At 34.4% G+C, this 14,620-nt stretch overlaps 1 protein-coding gene across 1 annotated transcript; it reads right to left on the bottom strand.

Annotated features, from left to right (window-relative positions):
- Window positions 1-141: 141 nt before the first annotated feature.
- Window positions 142-14,406, bottom strand: LOC132563371 (coiled-coil domain-containing protein 40-like). The gene is made up of 21 exons (XM_060228134.1): window positions 14,354-14,406; window positions 13,358-13,427; window positions 12,635-12,749; window positions 11,999-12,214; window positions 11,503-11,613; window positions 10,322-10,563; window positions 10,037-10,120; window positions 9,423-9,642; window positions 8,554-8,711; window positions 8,074-8,214; window positions 7,385-7,488; window positions 6,700-6,943; window positions 6,239-6,421; window positions 5,350-5,595; window positions 4,421-4,634; window positions 4,114-4,283; window positions 3,502-3,593; window positions 2,733-2,921; window positions 2,231-2,351; window positions 1,316-1,474; window positions 142-914 (listed from the first exon to the last, which is right to left on the bottom strand). The coding sequence occupies exons 1-21, from the start codon at window positions 14,371-14,373 to the stop codon at window positions 669-671; spliced, it is 3,345 nt and encodes a 1,114-aa protein (XP_060084117.1). The 5' UTR covers window positions 14,374-14,406; the 3' UTR covers window positions 142-668.
- Window positions 14,407-14,620: the final 214 nt, after the last annotated feature.

Below are 14,620 nucleotides of genomic sequence, written 5' to 3'. Positions count from 1 at the left end.
CTACATTCTTTAGGACGGTATCTTTATTTCATATTTTTATCTTTTAAATGATATGTAAAATTTACAAGAGTAGTAATAATATTTGTACACATTTACAAAGAAATTTCATCAACATTGATTACACAATTGTTCCTAGGCATCGCCGGACACCCTCTTCTCAGCATCATATTTACATAGTACTTTTTAATGTAAAATCAAGCCAAATGCAAGCCAACAGGACAAGATTTTGGCCTGTATATGTTTATCACAGATATATGTGTGTAGCCTTTCTTCTGTGAAGGAGCTGTATCCTCATGTCACAAGACAGAACTCAGTAATTCTAAACCCTACCAGTTATTACAAAATAATCCTATCATATAATTACTTGTACAGAACTATAAAATTAAATTATCGATGGTGGGGATTTATGAAAACATCTTGACTTTGTTTTGATCGCTACAGGAATAGACAGTTACTAATTTTTAAAAGACATTTTCTTTCCGCAGATGTCGCTGTTTTATCAAGATATAAACAGAATTGACAACTTCATATGTGAATGTACGCAAGATTGAAAACTTTCAACAAGAGTAAATATTCTAGTGACAGAGTGGAATGTGACATGAAAGACTTTTTTTTGGTGAATATTCAGGACAACAATCAGATCATTGACCAAGAAACACTCCAGGCTTTTAACCTTCATTGCTCTCAGCACGTGCACTGAGGGCCAAGGACACGCGCCGCATGGCAGGTTGTACGTGAGGGAACTCTTGGTTAAGTCTGTCTACGATGGCGCTGAGAGCTTGCATACGGTCCACCTGCTTCGTACTTTCATTTTCTAGTGAAGACTCCGATTTACACAGCATAGTGTACTTTCCATCTTTAGCCTGTTGGAAGTACTTTGTTTTCTGTTGTTTTTCTAGAATTTCTGTCATGTTCTGTAATTTAAAAAAAGAGGTATGTTAAACAGACTTAAAACAGGAAAAGGTACCTATAATGGAACATTAATAATCTAAATGTGTTGCTACTCACTTGTTCACACTACCACAATATTTATCCTGAAATAAGACCATGTCTGGTAATAAGCCCATCCATACTTAGTGCTGTTCAAATGAATTACCAACAAATTATATTTTATTTTCTCCTAATAAGCCCATCCCTTGAGTGTTTTGGTCCCCTGGGCTTATTGACGGTTAAACAAAGACACCATTTAAGATCCTGGGCCTGTTCTATCTAGACAATATGTTGTTATGTGAAGATGAAAATTACACCAGAAAAGTTTACTGTTTCTGTTTCTGTGAAGTTTCAGTTTTCAATTTTACTGAGTTGAAATACTGACCTTCTGCTTGACCTCTAGAAGTCGTTCTATATCACCATCCATGGTGTCAGAATTACTTTGTAGATGTTGGACAGTAACTTGGTTCTGTTCCAGCTGGCTACTCAGTTCCTGCTGGTGGTCCCGTAACTCCTGTATCTCACTGTCACATGAGTTAGCCTCCTGAAAAAAAAATAGCAAATCACAAACTGATTTTCTTGCAAAAACTAGATACCACACTGTAGGTAACACTTCAGAAAAGTGTGTAAAGTTCTGTAATAGCAAAACATACACCAGCCTGATATTTGTACAAATTTGATTGAGGTATTCAGTTGTGTGTTCATGAAGTTAGTGTAATGGCTGTTTGTTTCCATAGTAACAGAAAACATTAAAATTGAGATATTGCCAATCACAAAGCATGGCAGAAAATAAGTCAGATAAGCACAGTCTAAATAAGATGATGAAATGTTGTCAGTGGAAGAGCAGACACAAATTTCTAACTGGTTGTGCCACAGGAAGCACTTACTTATCAAACATTTCATACTGTAAAATATTATATATTTGTGGGACTGAATTTTCGTGGTTTTCCAAAAAGTTAATTTTTCATTGACGTCTGATTTTGTGGATACATGAAGCTCAATAAATCTACTTATACCTATTTTGAGGATTTGAGGATAATAGTACCCACAAAATCCATGAGTATAAATTCCACCAAGAGAATCAATTATTTTACACACAGTTCTACACACCAGAAAACTTTCAACTGTTTTGTTTGTTTCACACTTTTGCCATGAGAAAAAAATAAATATTTTATGTAAAATGTAACATTTTTATGTATTTTTAGGCAAAGACAACACAGGTCTTTTAAATGAGGAGCTTCATGGGTTGGTGGAAAAAAAATCTAGGCAAATGTTGCATGTGGAAACACTTATATTGTACCTGAATTGTATGTTTAATTTTCTTTCTTAGTTCAGCCATTTGTCTTTCAAATGTTCCTTTAGTAAGAACATTCTTGTTTGTCTTCTGCTGGGCGTCTCCCCGTGTGACAATAGTGTCTCTCCTGTAAACATTAATTTGTAGTGATTAATTTATCATGTCACCATCTTTGGAAAGTCAATTTCGCATCAGTGAAATTTTTTTATAATTCTTGACATTGGTGTGAAAAAATTTTCATCATCTGGGGGGTTCTCTGCTAAATCACTGTGATTTGTTGTGCATAAAGTTTGTTGTATCATAAAGAATTATTATTTGGTCCTTCTGATTCCATAGATGAATAATTTTCACAAAACTCACCTATATGCTATTAAAAATGCATATGAGTTCTTAATTGTTTGTCATTTCAAGGCCATATGAATGCATGGATAACACCTTCTCACAAAATCCCCCAAAAATAGTAACCCATGAAAATTAATTATTTAACAGTATGTAATAAAAGGATTACCGTGACACTGCTTTCTCCATCTCCTGTATCATCTTCTCTTGTTGTTTCATCAGCTGTGTGTGGCGAACTGTCATTCGGTGTATCTCTGCGTTCATAGCCTTAATCTCGCCCTGTCCCACCTCGGAGTCCACAGCCGCTCGGGTCTCGCGCGCCAACTGGGTTTTCTTCTCCCAAAGCATTATCTGGCGTCTGCAGGGGAGATAATTCATCAGGAGGTAAAATAAAAAATTCATCACAGATCACATTATTTCCAACATATGTTGAAAAACAGAAAAAAAGAATAATAACCATTACTAATCTTATTGTTTGATCATGAAGTAATTGGTATGTACTACAAATTGAAAGGTGTTTACCTTCAATCAGGAAATGTTTGCGATGAGTTATTTTTGTGAATTTAATAACACATTTTGTCCTTCTGTTATTAAATCCTACAAATTTCATGAATCTGTGATTTGCAATTCATCAAATCGAAAAGATATTGTATCTTTTCACATTTCATTTTTGTCAATTTATGCCATTCGCAAACCTGCTTAAATAAATTGACACTAAAAGTTTCCCATTTCACAGTACAATGACAACGAGCTTCAACATGGAAACCACTATTATGACATTTTCACTGTAATGTACAGTAATACTTAATTAATATCCCACTTTGCTGATCAGTAGAACTACAACAACTGCCCTGCAATAAGCCCACACTCCAAATCTATGTATTTGTAAAAAATTTAATTTGGGCTTATTGTGGGATAAATACAATAAGGATACATACTCTGCTTCTACAAGGCTGTTGAGAAGTCGTTCTTTCTCCTCCTTGATGGAGTCCAAATTGGCTTGTTTCTCAATAGAGTCGAGCTCTGCCTCCTGTAAGTAGCAAAACAACAATCAGAATAATTTAACACAGGAACATCAATTAATCAGCATTTACTTTTAAAACCATATAAATGGTGGAACATCCTCAGAATTAAAATTGAATATTACAGCAGCTTGAGTAAACGAAATAACATATGAGGAAACATGTTATCAGATCACAAAATATAGGTGTTTTTTATTTACATATTTATTTTTTGATATACTGAAAAGAAAGTTATTTTGGGAGAGTTTTGTTTCACCACTTTTGAAGACAGAATAAAATTGGAAAAAACTGATACAAATCGACATACTTTGAAAATAAAGTTAGTACTGTACTTATGATAGAGAAAAGCACAGCCTGTTTCGTTAGTTCTGTGAAAAATGAATCCATTCTGCTTTGAACTTTTGATAAATCTGTGAAAATCTGATTGATTGATAAAAGAAAAAAATTCACAGAAATTATGACAATTAATTAACCCATAGTGTTAGGACTGATAAAAGATGAACAGTAAGTCAGACTTGTTTGTCCTACCTTGAGGGCCCTGATGAAGTCCTGTTCTAGCAGGATATTATCCTGTTGTAGATTGGTTTGAATATTGGTCTCCTTATGAAGGAGCTGGTTCAGTTTTAACATGTCATTTTGCATGTTGGTGATGTTACGTTCGATATCATATGTCTCCCGTCGTTCCTCGTCTATGTTTCCTGTGTAAGTAAAAACAAGTTTTATTAATCCTCGGCCTTAATGTTTACAAATGTCTCTGTCATTCTTCTACTTTTCTTTGTCTTAGGATAAGAAACAATTTTGGAAATGTTGTGACTTTACAGTATGTAAATCTCACCTTGTGTACGGATCTTTTTCTGTGAAAGGATCGTGAGCTGTTTTTTCAGTTTCTCAACAGATTCTGATTGGCTGTCCTTCTCCTTGGTCAGATGGACTAGTTCTGTTTGCTGACGGAGCCAAAGCTGCTGAAGTTCAGCAATCTCCTGGAGACGAGCTTCTATGGATTTCTGCAGGGAATTGATGTTGATTTCCAATGGTCCAAGCTCCACACCCTAAAACAGTAGAAATTAGATACATTATATATTATATAATGTATGGTGTCTCACCTGTGTACATTGTGTAGTGTTTCACCTGTATACATTGTGTAGTGTTTCACCTGTATATATTGTACTGTGTCTCACCTGTATATATTGTATTGTATCTCATCTGTATATATTGTATGGTGTCTCACCTGTATATATTGTATGGTGTCTCACCTGTATATATTGTATTGTGTCTCACCAGTATATATTGTATATATTGTATTGTATCTCATCTGTATATATTGTATGGTGTCTCACCTGTATATATTGTATGGTGTCTCACCTGTATATATTGTATTGTGTCTCATTTGTATATATTGTATGGTGTCTCACCTGTATATATTGTATGTTGTCTCACCTGTATATATTGTATCTTGTCTCACCTGTATATATTGTATGGTATCTCGCCTGTAGATATTATATGGCGTCTTGCCTCTATATATCATTATGGTGTCTCCCTCTATATATCATTATGGTGTCTCGTCTCTATATATCATTATGGCGTCTTGCCTCTATATATCATTATAGCGTCTCCTGCCTCTATATATCATTATGGTGTCTCCCTCTATATATCATTATGGCATCTCGCCTCTATATATCATTTTGGTGTCTCGCCTCTATATATCATTATGATGTCTTGCCTTTATATTTTATATTTTGTTTCAACATTCTATACCATACTCACCCCTGCATTGCTGATGAGCACCTCCAGTTTTTTATTGTACTGATCTATGATATTCTGCTTCCTCTCAATGATTGCATTCCGTTTGACGATCTCAGCTTCGCTTCTGTTAATGATGTCATTCTTAGCACCAATTTCTTGATCCAAACCTCTCATAATTTTATCCAGTCGTTCAATTCTTGTCTGAACATTGGAAATCTCTAGTGATTCTGATGAAATAGTGTTCTCAACTTCTGCCATTTGTGTCTCCTACAAAAGAATTGAGGTTGCCGTTGGAACTTCATTGATTGTTGTTATTTTTAGAAAATAATCGCCAGGAATATCAAAATAGCAATATTCTTGATTCTTGTCTGATCCTACTTTTCTCTGTAGATGAATTAAGTTAAAAAAAAAAACAAACTGTTTATTTGGACTTTTCTTTAAAAGAGCTTCGAAAAAATAACTTTTAAATTAAATTAGAAAATATTTCTAAGGACATATGGCCCTGCTTTGATGAAAAAAGAGCTAACCAATCAGTGAAGTGGAAAAATACAATAACATGCGAGACCTTTTGGTGCAAAATGCCTTAGAAATGAAATTTGGTAAATATGAGACTTTGGGGCTTTTCTTGTTTATCAGTTTGACCAGGGTGGTTTATTTGTGAAATGAGGACAGGCCTACTGATAGGATTTTGCTTTTCAATGAGCCCTGACTTTGCCTTTTGAGGTCTTTATTGCAGGTCCATTCACATTTATGCATGCAATGTAACATCTGGGGTGCTGATAAACCAGTTTGTCCACATAAATGAACAGGTCCTTGGTATCAGAGAAATGGAGCTCATTATAACATAATACAGACAAACATCACACTAAATAGTGCCTTACTTGGAAATATGATCCACAAGCTTACTTACCAGCTGTTTGGTGAGCTCCCGTTTTTTGGCAGTGAGTTTGCGAGTGTACTGAGAGGCTTTGTCCATGGTCAACTGACTTCTCATCTTTTCCATAATAGCATCTTCCAACTGAACTTTCTCCAGGTATTCACGCTCAATTTGCTTCCTCAAGGCGTTTAACTCATTCATACGCAACGTCTTATCCTGAAGTGAAAATATGAAATATGCAAACTTTGGTAAAGTTTTTGTAAAATTATTGATTTACATTGGTTGATTTCGTAGATGTACATGGATTACTTAAAATAGAAATTATTTTAACTTATTATTTCACAGTAAATTTCTTAGAGTATAATGTATTCATAAAATTATTGAAATAAGAAATATCATTTTTGGAGAAACTGAAATTGGAGCCCCACTAAACTATGGCATACAACAGTAATGAAAAGTAGAATAAGAAGAGCGCTGTCAGAATGTTTTCTTACTGTAACGGCACGGTTAAGTGCCTGCTCCGTCTCATGTAACATCCTGGTATAGGTTGCATATTCTGCTTTCAAAGCATCATGCTTTGCTTGAGATTGACTGAGCATTTTTCTCACAGTTTCAATGTCACGCTCAGTCTTGTTTAAAATCAATGTCAGTTTTTCGTTTTGTTCTTGTTCCTTGAAAATGGACTTTTTATATCCTTCAATTTCAGTTTCAAGGGATAATACTTTCTGTTGTTGTTGTCTGAAATAAGAAAATAGGGAAAATCACACATTGGTAAATCACACAGGACATGATACTCTATAATCTAGACTTATAAATCACAGATATATTTATCGATCTCGCTAAAGATGTTAAAATTTTACTTATTACGAAATCATAAATTCAGAGATATTAGTTTTTATTCAGAGAAAAATTTTCTTAAAATCAATTGTATTTTCAAGAAACTTCATAATTTTTCCTTGAACTTATCATCTGGATATTAGTAAAAATTTCATGCCCTTTCTTTGGAAAGTACAAAAAAAGACTATTGTTCCTGAACTACTCATACATAAGTTTGGTATTGGTATTGTTTATCTGTAATTCAATGCTATTCACAATAATATCTGTGACCTTCAAAATTGGTAAAGGTCAAATTTCTTAAAAAAAAAACAACAAACAAACAGGTTGAATATTATTTCGTACTCTAAAGCTTCTTGCATGGCTGAATGAGCTTCGTCTCGCCGCCTCATTCCAATCAGAGAACTGTTCCACTGCTGGAAAAGTTGCTTCTTCTCAAGGCCAATTGCCTGTAAACAAAAATATGTAAAGTGACAAATGTCCGTTAATATCATAAATAGACAAATGTCTGTAAACATCAAAGTAAAGTGACATGTCAAATGTCAAAGTGAAAATGTCATCAAAGTGACAAATGTCTGTAAACATCATAAAGTGACAAATGTCTGTAAACATCATAAAGTGACAAATGTCTGTAAACATCAAAGTGACAAATGTCTGTAAACATCATAAAGTGACAAATGTCTGTAAACATCATAAAGTGACAAATGTCTGTAAACATCAAAGTGACAAATGTCTGTAAACATCAAAGTGACAAATGTCTGTAAACATCATAAAATGACAAATGTCTGTAAACATTATAAGGTGACTTTAAGTAAAAAGATGTCTGTTGAATCTTGTTGTAGTCCAATGTTAGTTGTTTATAGATATTTATGTACACTGTTCATTCATAATGAAATGATTTAACAGTTAGTCAAAACCAGATATGGCTTTTGAAATGGTTCTGGGGTGTAGATAACACATGTGAATGAACAGTCTCATTTCACATCCATTATCACTATTTAATGAAAACACAGGAATTATTTGATGATACCAACCTCAATTTCCATGTGAGCTTCAGTGAGTGCCTCCTTGGCGGCTAAAGTTTCCTCTGTCTGTGCTGTGATCTGTGCCTCATACATAGCGATTTCCTCCTTCAACTTGTCAACTCTTTCCACAAGGCGATCAACAAACAGATCCTGTAAAAACAGTTGATAATGTCGTCAAACTTGTATTCTAGTTTCACAACAACAAATGACCATTTTAGTATACCAAAAAAAAAACATCTACCGGTATGTAATTGATGCTTCAGGTCAGTTTAAGTCCTCAAATATCATTCATGATAAAAAACTGCTCTTGTTCAAAAGTTTCTCTTGAAACAGTCTAGTGGATGCCTCTAGTGAAGGATATAAATAATTTCAAAATACAATGTAATCCAATAACAATGGCACACAGTTAACAATACTTTTGAATAACTCTTTAATATTGAGAGATGATATTTATCCAATTAAATTTTTCTCAAATAGATTTTTTTGTACCTGTTTTTGTTTTTCGATTTCCGATTTTGACACTTCAGTTTCAGCTTTCTCAGCAGCCCTCCTCATTATGGCTATATCTGACCTCACATCTTCCTTTGCATTTTGCATGTAGAACAGACGAAGGGCAAGATTCTCAACCTCGCTCTGGAGCTCAGAGTCTGATGAGAAGAGAAATGATAGATGTATAATGGTACATGTACAGCAGCAACAAATATTGTCATATCAATCTCATTAGTAAGTATCAAACTCCATAAGTAACTTCCTAAACACTTGTTTCAAAATTATTATAAAAGAAAAAAAACAAAAATTCATACTCCAGAAATCTTTTTACTATGAATATCTTCATTGTCACCTCAGAAAAAAGTATCCTTTTATTTGGACAAAAGGATTTTTTGGTCTTACAAATATTTGTGACTTTGAGATAATTTGATATTAATTATCAAGTCCAGACTATAAGTAACGAGTGATTGAACATTTGTGTGTATTACAAAACTGACTAATGTACTGAAAGGCATGTTGTCTGACCACTAGGTTGATTCATGTCTAAAGGGTATGATGTTACTGGGAAGGGTTAAAGATGTACTTCAGTAGCAATGTTAAGCGACTTTGTTTCCATGGTAGAAGGGAGATAATAGTAAACCATATCAATTTAGTCAGCCTGAAAAAACTTGTTTTGTGCAAATTTTGATGAAACTTTCACGTAAAATTTCAAAACAATTTTAATGATACTTCCAATGATGTGTATGAAGCCAAAATCAGTCAGATCAATGAAATTAACAGATGGATGTATACTATCTTGACGTAGAACTTTAGTGAAAGTAAATATACTATAATCAGCGTTAATATTTCTAGAAGGAAAAAAAATTTACATTTCTTTTTTTCTTTGTTGACTGTTGTTTGGGAATCCTTGTACATTGACCGGACATCCTGGAGTTGTTGTTCCTCTTGGATTCGTGCCTGAGCTAGCTGGGAGTACTCGTCATGATTTTTCTCAAGCATCATCTGGTAGCGCGCAAGCTCCTGCTGGACACCGTACAATTCTACACCAAGATCCTCACGTTCTTTTTTACGATTCCTTAGTGCCTCCTCCTACAAAAAGCATATATGGAGCACAGTAAGAACTTTCTCAAAACCCTTCTGACACCCAGAAATTGATATATCTTTATCTGATAATAAAAAAAATCTGGTATTTTTTGTGGAGGCTCAAATTTGAATGTTTTCCTAAGATATTAATCACCAAAAAAATTATCATTTGATAAATAGCATGTATAGCAAACTGTCCCCAAAGTAAAACAATAAACAAAATAAAAATTCAATTAAGACTGCTTTTTTTTTAGTATATTGCATAGACACAATCGTACCTTTATCAAGGTCAACGGACATTGGAATTGAAAGCAAAGAAATTTCACTTTCATGTATCTCATTTCCTCATAAATGTTACAAATTCCTTCTTAACGAAGACATAGTTTTTTAGGATACTTACTAGTTCTCTCAGCTCCAGTGAGACCTTCTCATTTTGCTTGTTTAGGTGGGATTTCAAAGCATTCTGGAATCTTTGCATCAATGGCTGAAAAAAAAAATGAAGTATGTTGCATCAGTTTCAAATTTAGAATTATTTTTCTATCTTTTTGAGTTAAACATATTAACACACTGAAAGAGAAGTAACAAGTGGTCATGTTTACAAAAGACCTCAGTTTTCATGAGAACCAGAAAAAAAATGATCAGGAAACTTAGAAAATTAAGTTTAGCAAAATAATTATTCAATTACATGGTCTGGATCCAGGACAACCATATCACCATCTTCATCACTTCCTTCTGACTCTGCTTCATCTACATCTTCCATTTCTTCTTCATCATCATCATCCCCATCACTGTCGCCATCCCCGCCCCCATCGCCTCCATCACCTCCTGGTGGACGATGAACCAGAGCTCCGTAGTCTGTGGTGGGGGGTTGCTGTGGAGGGGGCTGATAGTTGTATGCATCTTGGTCAGCAGACATACCCTGTCCACCTGGATGAATGAAAATTGGGTCAATACAGCGACTAATATTACAACATATTTACCTATTTATAAGCCCATTCCTCACAATAAGCCCACACACAAATATTGCTGTCCTATACAATTATAAATCAATGCTATTTCATTGTCTTCTAATAAGCCCACCCCTGACTTAAGTTTTTATGTTGGCCCCCTGGGCTAATTCCAGGATCACTTTTGTATAACCTTGACAATGTCTAGAAACCCTACTGGTCACATCCTATACATAGGAATCATTTTAAAGGTTATGGATGTTACAGTAAAGGATGTTATTTTCAATGATTCAAAATTTCATGGGACAAAAAAATGTTTGAAGCAAAATTGATATTTTTGATCAAATGGAACTTAGAGAAAGGTTTACAGCACGTTTCATATTTCATTTTCAAGGTATTTGATTCTCTGGATATTTTATCAATCTAAATAAAACGGTTAAAAACTAAAAATAGCACCACTTGAAAATATCGAAAAATAACAATCTCCATCAAAAAAAGTGTAGCAAATTAGCCCCTCCACCCTCCCCCTACCCAAAAAAAAGGAATGTACTTTTATTTACTGTAGTATCATGCATTGATTTTGAAATGAAATTATGGTATCTCTCTATCATAGAACATCCCAAATTCATTTACATAAATTATTCTTTGATTCCAACAATTCATAGCAACTTTGGTTGAAATATGTTCAACCGACACATAAGGCTTTCAAAGCTTACACATCCAATATTCCACACTGAATCTTGCTATTATCTTCCCATTCATTATGTTAAATTCAAGAGTCTTAAGGAATAAGTATAAGCTTCTAAAGAAAATTGGGTTGAGACCTGTATTTATATATTTCATTTTACACATTTCTTTGCCAATAAAACAAAATCTCAATAAAGAGTCGGGCCGGATATTGGACAAGAGACCTACACACCTTCAGCAGTTTGTGGCGGTGCTTTAATGCCATGTTGTGGTGAAGACAACTCATCATCTGGAACTTCAGGTTCCTGGGCTGGCTCTGGAGGCTGTTCAGGTTCTACTACAGCTGTAGAAACAAACACCAGGCATATAATACAAATACACACATAATACCTTAAATATTTGAAATTGTTGTGAAAGCTGACTTATCAATGATTCAAATTCTTGTGGTGTTATATGGAACATATGAGGACAAAAAAAAGGACACTGTATTGAAAATATAAACAAATTAATTTTTTTTTTTATCATTTTCTGGTTTCATGATTGTCTTCTTTCCTGGAAAATAGGGAAAAACTGTTGATTTAAGGAGTCATAAAAATATTGCCTTTGGAAAATAGCAAATTTTACAGTTATAAAAGGAACCTGAAAATTAAGATTCAATATATACCCCAAGATATAGCTAATTGAAATTGAAAATTAATGTATGATCATATGAATTTAAAGAAGCATACGTTTAGCACTTGTTGGTCGTGACTTGGGTTTGCCACTGGTGGGCCTAGACCCCCCTTTTGCTGCTGATGTAGGACGACTGCCAGTTTGAGATGGGGGTCTGTTTCTAGAAGCAGGACGTGTTGCTGAAGTAGGTCTCTCTCCAGCAGCTGAAGCCCTTCCACTGCCGGCAGGAGAAGCAGGTTTGGCTGATGTTGGACGAGATCCTGCTTTTGATCCTATTCGAAGATATATACACTTTTTAACAATCTAAAAAAGTTTTCTCTTTTCATAAAGTAAATTGTCATGAAATTGTCTTATTTCAAATTAAGTCAGAGATTAAAAAAAAATTGATAAACACTCCTGAAAAATATACAGCCATTGAATATGAGAACTTCATTATCCAGCAATAAGCCCTTATCTGGTAATAAGACCACCTATATCTATATTGTTGTTTAATAGCGTTCATAAGGATTTTAAAAAATTACATTTCAACGTCCTAATAAAATCTTATTCTTTGACTCTGAGAATGAAGTATGGTCCCGGGGCATATAGTAGCAGATAAATACAATGCCTTACTATTTGCAACTTGAAAATTAAAAAAATCTTCTGATTTTTGTATACATGACATTTCATGACTATGACCTGGCATCACAGACCTGGTCTTGCTGATGTTGGACGGGAACCTGATTTCACTGAAGCAGGGCGGACAGGATCTGCAGGTTCTTTGTCTGCTTCAGGCTCAACTGGTTTTTCCATGTCACCAGTATCAAACTATAAACACAGGAAGATTATAGTCATTATGTGTTTGTTTATTAGAACAACTTCACACAAACATTTTTATTTATACAACTGATTGTCAACTTCCTCCTTGTCGTATCGGACACTTTCCAACATGGGAGTATTCACCGTTTCCTACAATGCATAAATTCTAAAAAAATGTTTTGTAAAACAAATCACAATGCCTATATTTTGAAAAAAAAAAAACATCATAACGATGAACACACAAATCTTTCAGGTTTCTTTTAATCAGGAGTGTGTGTGAATGCGTGGGTTTTTCATCTCTGTCAAATTCTGATAAAACCCTGATTGCATAATTTTATTTTTTGTGAAAGTATATATAATGTAGCACCAATGCTACTGTTTCCTATATAAAGATTGTGCATTTCTCCTTAGCCAGATTTTGAATTGATTTTTAAGTCATTATATTATGACATGCAAGTCCAATTTAGAATCCACAACATACAACATAAAATCTATAAAAAAAACCCCTTGTAATGCTGCTTTATTGCATCAATCATGTGATTATAATGCATTTAGCAGTTAAAGTTTCCCAGATGTGGACAGCATAATTCTTCTTACACATTCAATATTGTACTTACCTCCTGTAAAGCTTTCACTGTTGCATCTGCTACAACATTTTCTAGGCCAGGTTTGTCACCAGACGGTGGTCTGTAGAAAACGACAAAACCATGCATTACACACCAGTTTATATATTACAGAAACAGAGTCTACTGTGAACAGTTGAATATTATTGGGTTGTGGTTGATTCTAGCACTAAGGTATTCTAATTAAGATGATGACATTTTTAGCTCCACACTAAATTACAATACCCTTGAAAAGACTGCCCTCACCATAAACACTAATACTCTAGTAAGGACAGCCCTCAACATAAACACCAGCAATCTTTTGTGGACTGCCAACACCATACACATTAATATTCTGGAGATGACTTTTTTTGCAAGGCTGTCCTCATCATCAACACTAATTACTCTTGTATATCCTTGTGAATACTGTCCTTTTCATCTAATACTTTTGGGAGGATGCATACTTTCCTCACCCTTCACAATGAAGGATCACTGTTATCACAAACAACGATATTCTAAAATAATGACCGTCCTCACTCTAAACAATTACATTCTAATGAAGACCATTATCACTGCAAACAAAAATATGCCTGCTCCTGTGAGGACTGTCTTCCACTAAAACAGGACTACCCACAGTTTAAAACAATAATGTGACACTCTTCTGAAGACTGTCCTGACCATAAGGCTAGAAACGATATCATTGCGGGCATTGCCTTTGCCTTATTCTTCAATTACTTCCCCATAACATTCCGTCCTCGTCAGAAAATTGCACACAATCATCATATTTTCAAATATGTGGAATAGTTCTTTAACCAAGTTCCAAATCAATAATCGACATTCCATACATCTGGTTTCGACATTGCAACGCCCCCACCAAATGTATGAAATCTTAAATTCTGTGACTTTCAACGTTGATGCATGCATAATTGTTAACATTACGTTTGCTGGCAATAGTGAACTATCTTAGTGTTCAAAGCTTTGTGTGATTACTACCGAGAAGACATTATTTACCTTTCTTCTTGGTCTGCCATGTTGTTTGTTGCTAAGCAGGAAATAACATTACTATGTATTGTGGGTAATTTACGTTCGACACTCTCTTGACTTTACGTACTATTGATTAGATTATTCTTGAAAACCCTGAATGGTGGAAGTAAGCCAATGAAATAAGGTTTTACATACGAGGATATAATTAGATGATTAACGAAAAGAAAATAATACCACGATTTCATCAACAACATGTCACTAATATTTTGTGGATATTTTTGAATTGCCATGGGG

Source organism: Ylistrum balloti, unplaced genomic scaffold (assembly GCF_031769215.1).
Source record: "Ylistrum balloti isolate Yb309-2 unplaced genomic scaffold, AGI_CSIRO_Ybal_v1 Utg371700, whole genome shotgun sequence".
NCBI classification, from domain to species: domain Eukaryota; kingdom Metazoa; phylum Mollusca; class Bivalvia; order Pectinida; family Pectinidae; genus Ylistrum; species Ylistrum balloti.
Note: the sequence above shows the minus strand (reverse complement) of the source record. Positions and strands in the feature narration are given on the sequence as shown.

Coding starts and splice junctions, on each gene's coding strand:
- LOC132563371 (XM_060228134.1), bottom strand. CDS start 14,373: ATGGCAGACCAAGAAGAAAG. Junction 13,428..14,353: donor ATGGCAGACCAAGAAGAAAG/GTAAATAATGTC, acceptor CGTTTTCTACAG/ACCACCGTCTGGTGACAAAC. Junction 8,712..9,422: donor CAACAAAGAAAAAAAGAAAT/GTAAATTTTTTT, acceptor TCTTCTCATCAG/ACTCTGAGCTCCAGAGCGAG.